Genomic DNA, 19,923 nt, shown 5'->3' with positions numbered 1-19,923 from the left:
TTGGCCCTAGTTTAGCATAAATGTTGGGAGAGCTTCTGACGCACAGGCTAAATGTGTCCATGGGGCTCCGTTAGCCTAATGGAGGCAATAAGTGTGTCCTTTTGGCCTCGGTTGGACTTATATATTTCGGTATATCTGTTTTTTGGGGGGTGGATTGAAAAGCCGAAATGTGGTAGACTACGCTTTTCCATACCGAGGCATTCCCCCATAAAAGGATTCTGCGCAGTATGTGGGTTTTTTTTTTTAACATGGGAGACCATAGGTGATGTATGCCACATGTATGCGTTTACTATATACATCATGGACTTTTCAATAGTCTACGGGCAACATATGCATTAAATGGATGCCTAATAGTGGCATCCGTCGCCCCAGACCGTTATGGATTCTGTGTAGCATATACGTCATGAACAGGGTCATGAGATTTCATGAATTATATGTTTAATGTACACCAGTAAACTCTATGGTGACGGATACCAATGTTAAGGCATCTATTGCAGTCCACGTTTATCATATACATTGGGAGCTTATCCTGGCATGTACGTTAAACGTAGGACAAAAACATGATGTGAACAGAACCTAAGCTGTAATATTAGAGAACTACATAAACCGCAATTCACTGATATGTTTCTATCATTGTTATCCCTTCCCATAGATGAGTGTTCTGTTAACAGAGAACAGAAATTTGTTTTCCAGTGTCTTGCTGGACGGACTATTTTAAAGGGGTTTTCCCCTACTCCTTATTTATCACCTATCCACAATATAGGTAATAAATATCTGACTGGTGGGGTTTCCAACCGCTGGGACCCCCACCGATCGTGAGAACGGGCTTACCTTGCCGTTCCAAGGAGCCCCATAGGAATGTAGCAGTTGTGTGCATTCTATGGGGCTCCCAGGAATGGCACGGTTAGCCCGTTCTCGGGATCGTTGAGGGTCCCAGCGGTCGGGCCCCCACCTGTGGATATGTGATAAATAATGATTATGGGGAAACCCCTTAAAGCAGAATTTATAAATGATGTTTAAAAAAAATTACGAATTTTGAATAAGCAGTAACCCTCATTGATTCCCAGACCAAATAGGCTCATGTGCTCTGTAGACCTTACAAACCCAGTCTAGACTCCTTAGGGTTCACTGTATTGACCACCATTCCAGTATGTTTTGCGAATGAACAAGATAATAATTGGCGGACAAAACATCCGTTATTATAAGGGCAACATCTGCATAAGATTTGTGTCCATGAGAAAGGGAAATTACATGGTGATCCCCATTGGGGATAGGGACTAATGTGAATGTTGACCATCTCTGTACAGCACTTTGAAATATGTCGTGGCTCTATAAGCAATAAATAAATAAAATGCCACAGTTGCTACACCTTGTTGGCATATTCGCCTAGACGCATGGATAACATCTACCTATTTCTTATTACAGATGTTTGGGTTCCAAGCTGGGCTCACGTACCTGGACAACAAAGGAACTTACTACCCCCCTGTCCCGGTGATACCTGCCATTAGCACAGCCTTGTATGGGAAACTGCTCAGGCTCCCCGAGTATTGGTAAGAGTCTTTGTCAATTTTTTTTTTTCACTTTTTTCACTTAGCAGTGTTATTAGATTGGAAAATGATTTGACCTGATCTAACGTCCAAACTTCAGTAGAGCCAGGTTTACCATGTGAGAATGTTTGTCAGATATCTGTCCTGTCAGTAAAGGGTCTTTTACACGGGCCAATTATCGGTCATGCGCACGTTCACAGAGCGCTCGTTCCCCATCACTGCCCTAAACACTAAGCAGGGCAACGATCAGCCGATGAACGTGCAAGCGGCTAATTGTATCGTTTATGCAGCAATATCTCCTTGCTTAACCCCTTAGTGACCAGACTATTTTAGGCCCTAATGACCAAGCCATTTTTTTTTCGTTTTTCTATAGTCGCATTCAAAGAGCTATAACTTTTTTCTTTTTCTGTGGACATCTGTAGGAGGACTTGTTTTTTGCGGTATTAGTTGTACTTTTTAATAGCACCATTTTAGGGTACATATCATTTTTTTATGAACTTTTTTTGGGTGGAATAGAACAAAACCCTGAAATTCCGCCATTGTTCTATGCGTTTTAAATTCATGTCGTTCACTGTGCGGCGTAAATAACACGTTACCTTTATTCTATGGGTCGGTAGGATTACGGCGATACCACATATGTAGGTTTTTTTATGTTTTACGTCTTTTGCACAATAAAAACACTTTTGAACTAAAATTATTTGTTTTTGCATAGTCTTTCCAAGAGCCGTAATTTTTTTATTTTTCCGTCAATGTAGTGATATGTGGGCTTGTTTTTTGCAGGATGAGACGTAGTTTTGATTGGTACTTTTTTGGGGTACATGACACTTATTTATTAACTTTTATTATGACTTTTTTGGGTCGCAATGTAAAAAAAATAGTAATTTCGCCATTGTTTTTTTGCGTTTTTTGTTTTTTTTTACGGCTTTCATCTTGCGTTTTAAATTACATATTAACTTTATTGTTTGGGTCATTATGGTCGCGGCGATACCATATATGTGTAGTTTTATTTATTTTTTTTACACTTTTACTAAATAAAACTACTTTGTTTTGTTTTTTTTTACTGTGGTTTTTATTAATTTTTATTTCACATTTATTACTTATTTTTTAGTCCCACTAGGAAACTTCACTGTGCGATCTTCTGATCGCTGCTGTAATGCTTTGACATACTTAGTATACCAAAGCATTATTGCATCTCCGTGTAAAACTGACAGTGTAAAACTCTGGCACTTCCTAATAGGCATATGCCCAGGTCAGACCTTGGGGGCATTTATCAGGCCCCCAGCTGCCATACCACCCCATCGGAGGCCCGTCATTGCATTTGCGGGCCTCCGCTCCGATGGGTGAGAGAGGGAGCTCCCTCCCTCTGTAAATGATTTAAATTCTGCGGTCGCTGTTGGCCACAGCATTTAACGTGTTAAACAGCCGCGATCTAAGTAAACTTCGATCGCGGCCATTGGAGGAGGAGCCCGGCTGTCATCAGACAGCCGAGCACCTGCTCCAGCCTGCATGGGACACCCCTGCAGCAGTTAGACTGGGCCGCCGTGAAAAGGCGTATTGGTGGTCACTAAGGGGTTAAACAGGGAGAAGTGCTGCCGACATGATTAAAATGGATGGGGACGAGCGATCGTAATAATGTTCGCTCGTCCCCATGCATTGCTTCTTGTGAAAAAAAGCAAATGAGCGCCGATCATTGATCGACGCTCGTTTACGCGGCCGGTTCGTGGAAGAGGAAGTGTTGAATTCTATCTCGGTCTAAATGACTTTGCATGAAGTTATGATTCCCTATATACGCTGCTTTTGTCTTCTTTTGGACCCCCTATGTTGATGGCTTTCATACAGCTACAGAAGACGTCTGCCTTCTATCTAGATAAAAGAAGAAAAACAGATCATATTGGAGTTCTGGTTTCCTCTGCAGCTTTTATATATATATTGGCAAGAAAATACTTAGTGCTTGAGTTTCAATGTAACATGCAAGTGTTTAAGCACCGACCTGAACTTTGAACTAGAACCATGGAAGTAAAAAGGATATGATCGCCATCTGGCCTTTTTCCAGCCTACGTTTTATTTTATTTTTGGCCTTTTCGATTTTGACCAGCATAATTCTGTTTTATGGAAGAATTGTACAGTATTACTCATTTTAGGTATTCTAACTAAAGACGTGATTTGTCAACGGATCTGGTAACCATTATTCTAGTAACCATCGCCCGCAATACCTTTTTTTCATGGCTGTGATGCAAGACTTTTATGCAGTTCTGTACATTTTTGTTTATTTTTTTAACATACCTATCTTAGTTGCTTTCGGTTTTCGGTAACCTGAGATACACACATGATTTTGTGTTTCAGGGAACTTTGTGTCGATCCCCATTTTCCTTCATTTGAACTCCGAATTAACCTGGAGCCTGGCAGCAGATTCCATGGTCATTATAACTGTGCTCTCTTTTTCTATTTAGATGTAACAGATATTAAAGGAGTATTCATGGTAATGTGCTGGACATACAGGTGCACGGCTCGTTACAGTACAATTTATCAGAGCTGTGTCTTGTAACGAGCCATGCAGCTGTGTGATCATCACATGACCAGGACAGATTTTTCTCCATTGGATATAAACAATGATGGTTCTTATTAACCCCTTCCCCCTGCTGGCATTCTGGGCCCTAATGTCCAAGCCATTTTTTACATTTTTCCATTGTCACATTCGAAGAGCTGTAACTTTTTTATTTTTGCGTCGGCATAGCTGTATAAGGTCTTGTTTTTTGCGGGACGACTTGCAGTTTTTATTGGTACCATTTGAGAGTAGATGCGACTTTTTGATCACTTTCTATCACATTTTTTTTAAGTCAGGATTAACAGAAAACAGCAATTTTTCCATTGTTTTTTATTTTATTTTTTACGGCGTTCACAGTGCGGGTTAAATAATGTAACAGCTTTATAGTCGGGGTCGTTACGGACGCGGCGATACCAAATATGTGTAACTTTTTTGCTTTATTGTAGTTTTTTTTAATAGTAAAGCATTTTGTAAGGGGAAAAGCTGGGTTTTTCATTTTTTTTTTTTCACTTTTTTTTTTAATTAACTTTATTAAACTTTTTTTACTTTTTTACTAGTCCCACTAGGGAACTTCCCTATCATCCGATCGCTATTATAATACACTGCAATACTTTTGTATTGCAGTGTATTACTGCCTGTCCGTTTAAAACGGACAGGCATCTGCTAGGTCATGCCTGCGGCATGATCTAGCAGGCATTCGCTGCAGGCAGACCTGGGGGTCTTTATTAGACCCCCGGCTGCCATAGAAGACACAGACACTCGGCGATTTTATCGCCGGGTGTCAGTGAGATGAGAGGGAGCTCCCTCCCTCTCTCCAAAACCATTCAGATGCGGTGCTCGCTATTGTGCACCGCATCTGAAGGGTTAAACAGGTGAGATCGATACTAATATCGATCTCACCCGGCAGAGCAGGGACGCTCCCAGCCCTCAGCTGCTTCTGGCAGCTGAGAGCAGGGAGATCTGACAGCTCCCTGCTCTGTTTACTTTATTCTAATGCAGCGACGTAGTTTGGCGGCGCTCTAGAATAAAGCCCACTAATGACCGCCGTAAAAAGACGTATCGGCGGTCATTAAGGGGTTAAATGACTGCAAGCCGAGATCTAGAAAAGGAAGGAATTAATACTGAAATTAAAATTATATAAATATTCATTATACAAAAATAATTTTATTTGCGCACACTGGCATATCCCTTTACCCCAAGGGTATTGTCCACTTTTAGCTAAAGAATCCCTTTGAAAATAGGCTGATCACAGAGAGTCTCACTGTTAAGACCCCCAGCGATCTTTGGAGGAACCTTTTAGCAATCGTCAATGTCCCTGCAACACTACCACAGGGTAAGGCCTAATGCTCACGACCGCGGTAGTCTTGCAGTCCGCAAAACCATGGTTCCGTTGTCTGCATTTGCGGTTTATTTGTACACAAAAAGCCTCTCCGTAGTGCATCCGTGTGTCATTGGTATTCACAGAACCGCAAAAAAAAGGAAGGCTGGAATTGAAGTCAACCGTTTGTCCCAACCCCCTGAGTAGGTCACATGATCCGTAAATACGGACAGTAGAATGACATGTCCTGAGTTTCTGTGGCCCCCACACGGATCAGTGAGCATCACGGTCGAGTGCATGTAACCATATAAATGAATGGGTCCGTGTGCTGTCTGCAAAACTGCGGATAGCACACGAACCAAAACCACAGTGGCGTGCAATAGGCCTAAATGAAACATTAAAGATTACCCATTGATATCATGCATGCACAGGTCGAGTCCTCCAGGGACAGATACACTTTGTAGCTGCTCTCTGCTCCGGTCTTATTGATAGAAGTTGTGAATAGAAGAAACCCTTCTATTAAATTAAAATTCCCTGATAGGATATTTTAAATAGTTTTTTTTTATATTCCAGAATATCCTTTTTATCTAGTCTTCAATTTGCCATGCACAGGAATACAATAAGGGAGCAGGTTAGAAGACTTTGGTTTGAAGAATTGACTGTTCTAGCGATGAGGTCTTCAGGACTCCCTGCAGAGTGTGAGGGTCCTTCACCATACTGTTACACACGCCGCCGACTTGTTTACCCTGTGAATTTCAATAATCGCGCCTGCTGGTTATAGTGTTAATTCACTTGATGTCCTGCTTGGACCATGATTGAAGAAAAGCCAAAACATCTCAGTCGCACTTAAAACAATACACTCAACTAAGGGGTCTGAAGATTGTGTTGTATTTTGGAGGTCAGCACTCAATGCTCCTGGTTTACTTGTGTATGGTACATGGGAGCAAGTTACATTAATCTGCATAGTCTTCATATTGTCAGGACGTCATTATCTGAGGCAGAAAAACTAGGCTCTGTTCACACCACGTTCAACATATAGACCTTTTGCATATGTGTTTCCATAGCATTCTATCTTTTAAAGTGATTTTTATTTCAATCTTCTGGCTGGTATACATCTGGATTCATAACATAATGACAGCCACGGAGGGGGTATCAGAGTATGCAGGAGGATTGGCATGGAAATTACATAGTAGAGCGCAGCAATGTATATCGTTTTCACTGTAAATTGTCCTCATGTAGTTGCGCAGTTACGGGGATAATTTATTATGACTGGAGTTTCATGCGCCAGCTTAATAGAAAACCAACTGTAGTATGATGCGTCAAATCTATTAACAGGTCCGTGCCGTATGTGACTTTTCTACGCCAGAAAACTGGCATAGAAATGTTTATAAATTCCTCCCTAAAACTTTTGTTCGTTTAACAACTCAACCCCACAAATGGTGAATCAGGTTAATGTCGTGTTTGTGCACATATTTCTATGTGGATGTGTTGTTTGTATAGAGTTGAATATATACAGTCCACCCATAAACATTGCTTTGTGGACATACATATCAAACGCCAGCCTGCAACAATGGTCCACAAGATGTAAGATCAGGACTGGATTCTGACATAATGCATTTAACAAACTAACAGAACTTTTAGTTCTCAATTATAAGAATAGCCTGAAGAAAATTGAAGTATTTGAAATGTCTTCTGGGTAACAACGAATATGCCTACCATGTCTAAACGGCAAAATGTATTTATCTATATCCGTCTGGTCTGATCCTACAGAATAGCTAATGTAGAACAAATTTCTAAAAACGTTAATGCTGCTATGATAGAAAGGTGTCAGTACACGCAGAGCATCAGAGCTTATTGCATAGCTGCAGACCGGTAAGAGTGCCCATCCTGACCCCTGTTCACTGCCAAGAGCGCCTTCAATGGGCATATGAGCATCAAAACTGAACCATGGAGCAATGGAAGAAGGTGGCCTGGTCTGATCATGTTTTGTGGACTTTCTGACGTTGCGTGGGCTCTGACGTTGCGTGGGCTCTGACGTTGCGTGGGCTTTGATGTTGCGTGGGTTCTGACGTTGCGTGGGCTCTTCATCACTTACCTGGGTAGGAGATGGCACCAGGATGCACTATGGGAAGAAGACAAGCCGGCAGAGGCAGTGTCATGCCCTGGGCAATGGTCTGTTCGGAAATCTTGATTCTGGCATTCATGTGATGTCACTTTCGGACATACCACCTACCGAAACATTGTTCAGACCAAGTACACCTCTTTATGGCAACGGCATTCCTTAATGGCAGTGGCCTCTTTCAGCAGGACTTGACTTGGCCTCCAAATTCCACAGATCTGAACTTGATCGAGCATTTGTTTGATGTTCTGGAAAAACAAGTACATAGCCACTTAATGCGAATACATATATGATGTATGCTTTTTGATGTATAGTAAGGTATGCAGTAGGTCATTTTAGTTTCCCGCTAGTACCCAAGAAACAAGATAATCTGCCTTGAATTTGAGCAGGCTGACGTGTGGAACATTTGACACTTCTTCTTTTGGTATCTGTCTCTTCACCGTGTTCTGTGTCTGTCAGCGGCACCAACACCTCCACTGTAAACCCTAAACAGCGCTCTGCACAAGTCTGTTATGTAAACTCAACAATAGCAACGCATGAGTAATAAAGTAGAAAAATAAATGAGCAGAGCAGCAGCGTGCTTAAATGAAGTGTAGCTTGAAGTGAATAAAACTCCAGATGAAATGCATCAAATAGCACTTGAACTAAATCGAAGTCAGCGTGAGCGCTGAGAGCTTCATTGAAGTCATGCAGTTAGCAAGAATTACTCTGCTAGAATAACCTGGTAATGCCATTAAACTCTGAGTCACTCCTCGAAATTATACCACCTGCCTTATTTGCCGTTTTGGATTGTACATCCCTCCCTCTCACAGTACACATATGATACTACGTGTGTTTTTCTCTTTTTTTTCTTTTTATTTTTTTTATATATATTATTTGGAGAAGGAGAATATTTTTAACATCGGCCGGTGTAGCTTGTTTTTTGCTATTTTTTTCTTCTTTTTATTATGAAAAAAAGAGAGACATTTTATGAACTGTTATGGAATCCCTCAGGTGGTATGTTTCGAGTTAACAGTGAAAATCCTAACTTTATTTCTGACATAAATCAAAATCTGAGCGCAACGATTGTGCCGTGGTGTCCTACACACATTCCACACTAAGTAGTTGCAACGCTGCGGCGCTCCGTTAGTTTTTTTTATTAATAAGCAAGGCTTTCTAAACGTGACATTCGAGTAAACAGACTGGTGAGAAATGTTCTGACTCATGATTTCGAGTGTTCTGATCATCTCCCACCACTTTTGTTTATTTACTTAATGTTTTACTGTTTGCTGGCAATTTTTGGGATATTTTTTTTCTTTTTTGCAAAGTTCAGTTTTGAGTTAGAATTTATAAATGATTATTCCTGACAGTGACAGCTTTGTTCACATCACGTCTTTTGACTCAAATTAACGTGTGTGCCGGGAAAAGCTGTGACGGATGCCATTCAGCTGTATATGTTGTTTTTTTGTGTTTGTGTTTTTTTTTTAGTGGATTCTTTTTTATGGAATTTCCTAGTCTGCTACTTTATTTTATCCCTTTTTTTTGGGTGGTATAGTAATGTATAATGGCTCGATCGAGACCAAAGTGGCATAATTTGGCTTCCGTTTGACTAATGTAACCCTATGGACATATGTAGCCTGTACACCAGCCCAAATGTGATGGGAACAGAGTTTATTTTTTTCCAATTGCAGGTCTGTATCATCTATCGGTGCAGATCCATTATTTTAGGCCTTATTCACACGAGCATGTAAGATTTGCGTTTGGAAAAACAGGGATTTTTCATCATTGTGACTGTCCCGTGTTGCATCAGTGTGGTTTCTGTGTGGCATCCATTTTTCTGGTCCCATGTTTCTCCTCTGTGAGCACTTACTGGTTTAACTTTTTTTTTTCTTTCTCTCTGCATTTCTTTATCAACTAGTGTGTGAAACGCAAACAGACAGCACGCGGATGTCATCCATGTGCTCTCCGTTGCCGTCATGCACCCATTGTCTTCAATGGATGACGTGATCTGCAAAAACGGACCAGAATAGGGCATGCGGTGAGTTTCACGCAACCGAGACATGCTCCAAGGAAAAACGCGGAAGTGTGAATAGCCTCATTGAATTGCATTGGTCAGCGTGCACTCGTCTGAATGAGGCCTTAATGCTGCAAGCATATCACATATCAATTTGAGATTTAAAAAAAAACAAAAAAAAACAGCATATTAGGTGTCTGTGAATAGTCGATCTGATCCTCAATCTTCCAGATCTTGTGTCATAGTTCCGCTACTATTACCCAAATACTTTCCCCTATGTTGTCCTTTTTGTTTCAAACTTATCAGGTAAAGAATACGCTTATTTGAGTTTAAGACTACTAAGCTCAAAGGAATAGGATACCAGGTTCATCCTTGAATTTTATGTCTATTATTTATTTGTTTGTTATTCATGAAGTTGTTGGGAAGGCGTTACTTGCTTGTTTGCTTTCACTACTTTGCAATGCAGCCCAGAAAATCTCACACTCCTGGTCTTATCTCATGTCACTTCCTTGTTTATTTAAAGGGTCACACTGTACAAAAGCTTTCATTAATCCTTATCTCTCAAGATGGACGATGCTAAAATATTTACGTGCATACTAACATCCTTTACATTGGACTGATAAGCTCTTAATTACTGGGGCTGCAGATCTCTGGGAGTTTGTGAAGCTTTTTGGTGCATTCATGGTCAAGCCTTTTAACCCCAATAGCTCACCAATAGTCCTTGGAAGCACATCAAAGTACAGATTAAATTGGAACAGAAGGACGGTGTGCGTAGTATATGTGAATGGGTGTACAGTAAATCAAATGTGCAGATTAGTGGGGGACAATTGGTTCTTATCTGATTCCGGCTTCCATTCACCCATGTATATCAGTGCTCTCAAGAAACGTCCTGCTACCTGAAGTAGCGTTACATATGTGATATTGGACAGATTAACAACTTAATCCAACAAATTGGGGTACTTGAATTCGGATCCAGATTATAAATGGAATTTGAATGGCCAGCATGTGGGAGTAAGGAAGAGGCATCTGATCTGGGCACAATTCTAGCTTTGAACACTAGTTGTTACTTCCAGCCCCATTAACCTTTTATGTACAATCTGAATCAGTCTATGATCTGATCGTGGTTTGCCTTTCGGTGGACATTTCTTTGACAGATTCTCTTCAAAGCTAATGGAAAGGAATACTGGGGCCGTTGCCCATAAAGACCATTCACATCACTCTTATTTGTAAAGTGCCTTATTAAAATTAAGGGCAAAATCTTACTTGTTGGAATGGGTTATTGACATGTTCATCTGTCTCCCATAGTCTTCCACTTTCGTTTTTGAAAACTTGAGGTTTACCTCTTCGTATGATCTCGGCAATAACTTTGGCAAAAATGTAGCCGTTTGATTGTAAATGTATTTGTTATATTAACACTTTAATAAATTATGGGATTTTTTTCCTTTTTAGTATATTTAGCAATTTAAATGTTTGTTTACTAATTCATCTCATATTAAATCTTGAAAGGGGTTGAAGCTCTATTTTTTTTTTTAATTACAATATAGTTCCATCGTAAAATTTTGTCTGCCTGCAGCCACCACTAGAGGGAGCTTACGGCATATGGATTTATACAGCTCCCATTGATCGCAATAATAAGTGATTATGCAGTTAGTTCCCCCTTGTGGCAGTTGCACGGAGTAAGAATTTTATCATTTAACATTATGGCTTTGTCAGAAAAGTAGGCAGTTTGCACTGTATAAAAAAATAAAATAAAAGCTTCAATCAAATTTATTTAGATTTAAAGAAACTTCTAGTGACCATTTAAGCTTGTTGTAAAATCTCTAATGGTTAGCCCCCACAGAACCGAACGGCCGCGGCCACGTGGAGAGCGAAAACCACTCCATCATTCAGTTCGGCGTGGTTTTCAAATTGATTGATTGTGACTGCATGGTGTTAAAACTGCTGTTTACCTGCAAAATCATGCGGCCATTAATGAGCAGACCCTCATGCCCGCACAATTTTGCAGGTAATTGGCAGTTATACCCACAACATCGTGCGTCCATTAACAAACTATTTGAAAATTGGCATGCTGTTCAGGGTGGTTTTTCGGACTCATCACAATTGCGTCATTCCCACCCCGTGGGGCCTTAAAATTAAATTACAGCTCAAACATAGAAAAGTCCTGCCCCTCCTACTTATATGACCAGAAAGTCTATCCACCAACAAGTAGTAATGAGATCATTTGGTAACCGGATCAAACAATTCGTAAATCTGGATACTAAGGTAGTTTCGTGGTTGACCGCCAATAAAGTATACTATCACACGTAAGTACAAGAACATCAAAATATAAACACAACCATAAGGCCTCATGCATGCCACTGCTAGGTTTTGATTCACCCTTGTTGTGCACCCTTGTTGTGCACCCTTGTTGTGCACCCGTGTGTCATCAGGACTCACGGAACCACAACATTTTACCAGTATTGGCGAATCCGCAGACCCGGAACGTAAAATAACTTGTCCTGAGGTTTTGCGGTCCGGATTTGCAGCCCCCCACCAATCTGTGTCAATTACGCTCGTGTGCATGGGGGCCATAAAAAAGAATAGGTCCGCAAAAATGCGGATAAATTGAGGCCACAAAAATACGCTCGTGTTCATGAGGCCTTTAGATATAATGAAGCACAGTCAACAACTGGATATTAACTAAGAAAAATATAATGTTGGCCTCCTGGATGGGGTAAAACACACCAAGACTGATTAAATCAGGCAGACTGATGGTATGTTATTTACAGGGCTTCTGCCAACCTGTTCATGCATTTGCTTATCTACCAGTTGCCAGACCATGATGATCCGGCCATGCCCCCATTGACCCACACATTTCCTAAAGAAATCCCTTTTCCAATAAGTGCCTCTCTGTCTTGATTACGAGTTGCCGTTTTGTGAGGCATCTGCCCCTCTTTGTGACCCCATATGCTCTAATCGAGAAACACATGGTGCAAAAACAGACCCTCCCAATTACCTGGGAAGAAGGGGAAAGAGATTTCCTCACATTATGTAAAATCTGGGCTCAATACACCGTACTTTTGACCAGCAGAGCATCTAGTTCACTAGTTGTCCTTGCCAAGTAGTTGCAATGGGCTGACTACTCCACTCAGATTTTGGACATAAAATATTCACAGATTTTTACAACAATCTGACATAAAATGCAGCAGAATGATTTTTTTTTTTCCATCAGGAGAAAGGTATCTGACCTTCAGAAACTCTCTCAAGGAAATAGTGACTAACAATTGTATAAAATTGTGTTGTCACAAAATATATTGCATGTAGACACGCAGCTCGGGTTATACCAATGTTCTAGGACGGCTGAATGAAATGTATCCTGCATGATTTGTCACAGATTTACCTTTAAACTGTACTGAGTGGGTAAATAATGGGCTGTGCAGAATGAACTGATGTAAAATCCTTCTGACAAGGGAACAGGTGACAGGGAATTACTCATTGCCCTTGCTCTAACTTTGTAAATCTGTAGCCGATTTCAAGCAGTCTTCAGCCGCACGCTTTGATGTATCTGTCTGTCTTCAACTAGACCTGAATAATGTCTGCTGAGTATTCCCATTTTCACAGTTTTCTAATCCATTTTGTGGCAGCTTTAAGAATTTCCTGTTGTAGGGGTGCTGTATGAAACCCAACGATCTGTCTGCACAAGATTAATGTGACCATTAAAATTTACAGCGATTTAATGCGCAATCTCCGACGCATGATTTCTGCCCAGAGCGCTTCGAAAGGAAGTATTAGTAATGTTCAGAAATGGAAATTATTGTAGACTGTCAAATTTCACAAAGCATTTTTATTTTTAACTCGCTGTTGAGCCACTAAATGCCACCCAGTCACCATCGCTGCATGTACTACACTTTTATTAGATAAATGTATCTAATAAGTTTTGTGTAATACATATTTGTCATGTGCTTATCCTATTTTACAGTGATTACTTGAAATAATGCCGCCGCCTTTAAATGCAATTGTATAAATGTGTAAGGCCTCATTCAGGCGGCAGTGTTTGTATTGTGATATACGGACCGTATGTCGGCCGTATTTTCCGCACCGTCCACAGTACAGGGAGCCGGACTTCTAGCATCATAGTCCTCTATGATAGGAGTCACTGCCTCCCTGCGGAAATACTGTCCTATACCGTAATCATGTTTTCAGTACGGAACAGTAGTTCCGCGGGGAGGCAAGGACTACGAGCATCTTAGATAACTATGATGCTAGGAGCCCGGCTCCGTGAAATGTGGTCGGTTCGGGATATACTGCCGACGTATGGTTCGTATATCACGGACCGATTACGGCCGTATGAATGAGGCCTTACACACTGGCCCAAGAGAACACAAAATATAGTTGAACAAAATTGGGAAAAGCCCTGCCCTAAGGAAAAAAACTAGGATGTTAAAGGGAACCTGTCGCCAGCATTTCATCTATTAAACCAGCTATACCTGGTGCTAGTGGGTGATAGATCATTTCTATATAACCTATAATTATCTTCTTAGTCGGCTCTGTAGCTTTAGTATTCCGTTTTTTAGTGTTCCCACACCGTATGCTAATGAGCAGAAAAGAGTCAAATCTTTTTTTGAAAAGAGTCATATCTTTATTCCTCAAGTCTTTCCGAGTTTACCCCGCCTCCTTACTTTTGATTGACAGCTCCTCGCCTTCCCCCAGCACACAAAATCCTGTGCTTGTGCATTGATGTCCTCTTCTGGGGTGTGCGCACAAAGGCACACCGGATTATTACGATAAAAGGCGCAAAATGTTTGCACACCGTTATTTACAGTCGGAGGAGGAGTTTAGGAGAGGGGAAAACGGCAATGAAGTTTTGACAGCAGCGGCCAGTGAGGGATAAGTAAAGTTCAATAGGTGAAATGCTGGTGACAGGTTCCCTTTAAAGGGAATGTGTTGCTAGCAAAAAATGTATATTTTTTTTTTAGTTAAACAATTAGTGTGTAGGTGATTAAACATTGTTCTAATTTTTTTTATTTTTTTCACTAGTCAGGAAATATAATAAATTAGATTCTAATTTATCATATTTCCCAGTGCTGGTCACTAGATGGAGCAATTCCCAAAATTGCAGCATTGCATGTGGTAAAGCAACCACATTGCTTTATGCTGCAAAATTGGAAAAAACTCACTCGCTCTAGTGAGCTCTCAGAATCCCCCCCTCCTATATCCTGGCTAGTGCCGGGAGAAACGAGGGGATTGAACGGTCAAACCTCCTACACTGTGTGTCGCCATTTTTTGAGCTAACACACAGTGTAGTAGAAATAACATAGAAATAACTTACCTGCTCCTGCCGCCGCCGCTCCCTCTGGTCCGTCCGCTCCCTCCGGTCCGTCCGCTCCGTCTGCTGCCGCTGCTCCAAGTGCACAAGATTACTACTTACGGTCGCGGCTTCCGGTCCACAGGAAAATGGCGCCGGACGGCACACAGTTCAACTTGGACTGTGTGGGAGCGGCGCATGCGCCGTTCCCACACAGACGGCGTACACCATAGTGGATGGAACGGGCCCCGTTCGCATTCACTATGGGACTGTATGTGCCGTATTCCATGTCTGTATGTGTCGTTAATCGACACATACAGAAATGGGAAAAAAAATGGCAGCCCCCATAGGGAAGAAAAAGTAAAAAAAGAAAAAAAAGTAAAACACAAATAAATATAAAAGTTTTTAATAAAACACTAAAATCAAACTGATATAAAAAATTTTTTTGGGGTGACACTGTTCCTTTAAGTATAAATGAGGCTATAGACCTGCCGATAGGGGCCCCTTGTTCTGGGGGGTCTTATAGTGGACCCATCAGGCTATGTCACTGACCGTGCCTATTGTGATGTCACCACCCCTATGATATCATCATATTCACTTGTTCCCTACAGGGGACCCAACCTGTTCCCCTGACATCCCCCACTATTGTGTCATGTTTTAATTGAATTGTATATTATGTTGGTGACGCTGCACACATGCCATTTTAGCAATATGGTGTAATAAGTTACTTGTGCAAAAACCCACACAAAAGGGAACCCCCCCCCCCCCCTGCCTGCTACTAAAGGTTCTCATCATTTCAGACCCTTGGCTCACTCCCGATTGCAGTTCAATTGGTATACGTTTTCATTAGTAGATGCCGTATTTTGGAGCAGAGAGCTGGGCTTGATCTCTAAAATGTTCTTTTAACCCCTTAGTGACCAGCCCATTTTAGGCCCTAATGACCAAGCTATTTTTTTCGTTTTTCTATAGTCGCATTCAAAGAGCTATAACTTTTTTATTTTTTGTCTACATAGCTGTATGAGGACTTGTTTTTTGCGGGATTAGTTGTACTTTTTAATAGCACCATTTTTGGGTACATATAATTTTTTTATTAAATTTTATTAACTTTTTTTGGGGGGATTATAAAAAAAAACTGAAATTCCACCATTGTTCTATGCGTTTTTAAATTGACGCCGCTCACTGTGCGGCGTAAATAGCATGTTACCCTTATTCTATGGGTCGGTACGATTACGGCGATACCACATATGTAGAGGTTTTTTTATGTTTTACGACTTTTGCACAATAAAAACACTTTTGAACTAAAATAATTTTGTTTTTGCATCGTTGCTTTCCAAGAGCCGTAACTTTTTTATTTTTCCATCAATGTAGTGATTTTTTGGGCTTGTTTTCTGCGGGACGAGACGTAGTTTTGATTGGTACTGTTTTGGGGTGCATGCGACTTATTGATTCATTTTTATTATGACTTTTTTGGGGGGCAATGGAAAAAAATAGCAATTTCGCCATTGTTTTTTGCGTTTTTTTTTTACGGTGTTCACCTTGCGGTTTAAATAACATATTAACTTTATTAATGGAGTCATTATGGTCGTGGTGATACCACATATGTGTACTTTTATTTTATTTTTACACTTTTACTAAATAAAACCACTTTTTATGGAAAAAAATGGTTTTATTTATTTTTTTACTGTAAGTTTTATTATTAATCTTTATTTCACATTTATTATTTATTTCATTAGTCCCACCAGGGGACTTTACTGTGCGATCTTCCGATCGCTGCTATAATGCTTTGGTATACTTCGTATATCAGAGCATTATTGCCTGTCAGTGTAAATCTGACAGGCAATCTGTTAGGACGTGCCTCCGGCGCGTCCTAACAGGCATATGCCCAGGGCAGACCTGGGGGACTTTATCAAGCCCCCGGCTGCCATGACACCCCATCGGAGACCCGTGATTGCATTCGCGGGCCGCCGATGGGTGACAGAGGGAGCTCACTCCCTCTGTAAACAAAGTTAAATGCCTCGGTCGCTATTGGCGGCGGCATTTAACGGGTTAAACGGCCGCGATCAAAGTAAACTTCGATCGCGGGCGTTGGAGCAGGACATCATCAGACAGCAGAGCCCCGGCTCCAGCCTGCACGGGAGACCCTTAGTGACCAACGTAAAAAGGCGTATTGGTGGTCACTAAGGGGTTAATGTTTTTTTTGTTTTTTTGTTTTTTTATAGAAAGACTGATGGAACATGTATGTGGAATACACTTTGTATCTTGCTGCTGGTTTCATGCATGCATTGTGCTGGCAGTAGTCAGTCTCTGCTGCATAGTATATTTCCTCTGAGACCTGTATATATTCTTCATCTTCAACATTTAAAAAGCTGTAGAAGCATTGCCGCCTTGGTTATATTTGTGGTGATGATTTGGAGGCTTTAATGGTCAAAATAAAGATGTTTCTTACGTACATTATAAAGTATTTGTATTATTCAGTCCATTTAGTTATAAGATTGTCTATGGGTAAATTTCTTAGCTTTTTTTTATTTTTGTATTTTTCATAAGGAAAAATGTTTTAGGCAAGAGTTTGTTTACATCTGCATTCTGGCTTCTGTTTATAACAGAAGACACAACAAAGTGCCGAATCTATTGTGCAACGGACACCAGCGGCATCCGACAGACCTCATTAACTTACAATGGTATCTATTGGGTTCCGCCGAGCTGTCCGACGTTTTGATGGGAAAAATAGCGCTGCAATTTTTCCAGTCAAATTTGACTGAATCTGCAACGCAGGCTCCAAATTGTGAATTAGCCATGGCCTAATCATGATTTTTGTAAAATTCTTGAAATAATAAGAAAGTACAAGGTGACTGATCACCTTATGTATATGGCATTATTTAGCAGTTACCCCCTCTGCAGACTCTCTCTCTCTGTTGCCTCTGAGCTAGCGGGCTAAGCCAAACTGCTGTCATGTCTTCTATACACAGCACATAGAGAAGAGGAGAATCCTACTCTCCTATCTCTATCTGTCACATATACAGAAGCTGCAGCGGCATGGAGGAGATTATGTAGCAGTAATGAGCAGTGCAGCTGTGAATCCAGCACTAGGGTGAGATAGAACTCTTACCAGCAGTCTGTGTCTTTCTCACTCTCTCTCTGCTCCCCCCTCCTGCTTCCCCTTCCCTCTCCATAGACTTGTATTGTAGGCAGTGAAGAGACACCCCCCCATCTTCTGCAGCACGTAAATTCTGCCCTGTAACCAGGGTCGGCCTATGCTTGACAACAGGGAGTGGACATCAAAATTACTGGAAGGGAGACACCTAGTGGCAGTAGCTTCTCACAGAATTCCCACCACCTCTTTGCAGCTTCTACAAAATAACACCGTCCTCCGGCAGGACCTCATGTATTTCACCCCTTAAAATTGCAATACTAGTCTAATCTTGAGCTGAAGTTTATTATTACATGGTTTAATACATATAGCACTGGGTGTTAAACAAGGAAGTTGTGCAGCAAGGCTTTTTATATTTTATTTAATTCAGAGTTATTTCATATGGTAAAGAACATCATTATAAATGGGTGTGCTCGATACATTTTTTTTAATATTCTGTAACTTTCTTTATATTAGATGTAAGTATTCTTTAGCCGTCCAGCTATATATATATATATATATATATATATATATATATATATATATATATAAACAGAAAATCACATTGTCAAAATTATATATATTTATTTGCATTGTGCACAGAGAAATAAGTATTTGATCCCTTTGGCAAACAAGACTTAATATACTTGGTGGCAAAACCCTTGTTAGCAAGCACAGCAGTCAGACGTTTTTTGTAGTTGATGATGAGGTTTGCACACATGTTAGATGGAATTTTGGCCCACTCCTCTTTGCAGATCATCTGTGAATCATTAAGATTTCGAGGCTGTCGCTTGGCAACTCGGATCTTCAGCTCCCTCCATAAGTTTTCTATGGGATTAAGGTCTGGAGACTGGCTAGGCCACTCCATGACCTTAATGTGCTTCTTTTTGAGCCACTCCTTTGTTGCCTTGGCTGTATGTTTCGGGTCATTGTCTTGCTGGAAGACCCAGCCACGAGCCATTTTTAATGTCCTGGTGGAGGGAAGGAGGTTGTCACTCAGGATTTGACGATGGCTCCATCCATTCTCCCATTGATGCGGTGAAGTAGTCCTGTGCCCTTAGCAGAGAAACACCCCCAAAACGTAATGTTTCCACCTCCATGCCTGACAGTGGGGACGGTGTTCTTTGGGTCATAGGCAGCATTTCTCTTCCTCCAAACACGGCGAGTTGAGTTAATGCCAAAGAGCTCAATTTTAGTCTCATCTGACCACAGCACCTTCTCCCAATCACTCTCAGAATTATCCAGATGTTCATTTGCAAACTTCAGACGGGCCTGTACGTGTGCCTTCTTGAGCAGGGGGACCTTGCGGTCACTGCAGGATTTTAATCCATTACGGCGTAATGTGTTACCAATGGTTTTCTTGGTGACTGTGGTCCCAGCTGCCTTGAGATCATTAACAAGTTCCCCACGTGTAGTTTTCGGCTGAGCTCTCACCTTCCTCAGGATAAAGGATACCCCACGAGGTGAGATTTTGCATGGAGCCCCAGATCGATGTCGATTGACAGTCATTTTGTATGTCTTCCATTTTCTTACTATTGCACCAACAGTTGTCTCCTTCTCACCCAGCGTCTTACTTATGGTTTTGTAGCCCATTCCAGCCTTGTGCAGATCTATGATCTTGTCCCTGACATCCTTAGAAAGCACTTTGGTCTTGCCCATGTTGTAGAGGTTAGAGTCAGACTGATTAATTGAGTCTGTGGACAGGAGTCTTTTATACAGGTGACCATGTAAGACAGCTGTCTTTAATGCAGGCACCAAGTTGATTTGGAGCGTGTAACTGGTCTGGAGGAGGCTGAACTCTTAATGGTTGGTAGGGGATCAAATACTTATTTCTCTGTGCACAATGCAAATAAATATATATAATTTTGACTATGTGATTTTCTTATTTTTTTTAAATATAATCTATATCTCACTGGTAAAATTAACCTAGCCTAAAAATTCTAGACTGTTCATGTCTTTGACAGTGGGCAAACTTACAAAATCAGCAAGG

At 41.0% G+C, this 19,923-nt stretch overlaps 1 protein-coding gene across 3 annotated transcripts in view; it reads left to right on the top strand.

The window, feature by feature from the left end:
• VPS13B (vacuolar protein sorting 13 homolog B) overlaps positions 1-19,923 on the top strand; it is an 886,671-nt gene that overhangs the window by 173,159 nt on the left and 693,589 nt on the right. For all 3 annotated transcript variants that reach the window (XM_075825953.1, XM_075825951.1, XM_075825952.1), the window contains exon 16: positions 1,426-1,550. In XM_075825953.1, the coding sequence (XP_075682068.1) occupies positions 1,426-1,550 (125 nt within the window). The remainder of the gene's footprint in view (positions 1-1,425; positions 1,551-19,923) is intronic.

The sequence above is a fragment of the Rhinoderma darwinii genome, chromosome 5 (assembly GCF_050947455.1).
Source record: "Rhinoderma darwinii isolate aRhiDar2 chromosome 5, aRhiDar2.hap1, whole genome shotgun sequence".
Taxonomy (NCBI): Eukaryota; Metazoa; Chordata; class Amphibia; order Anura; family Rhinodermatidae; genus Rhinoderma; species Rhinoderma darwinii.
Note: the sequence above shows the minus strand (reverse complement) of the source record. Positions and strands in the feature narration are given on the sequence as shown.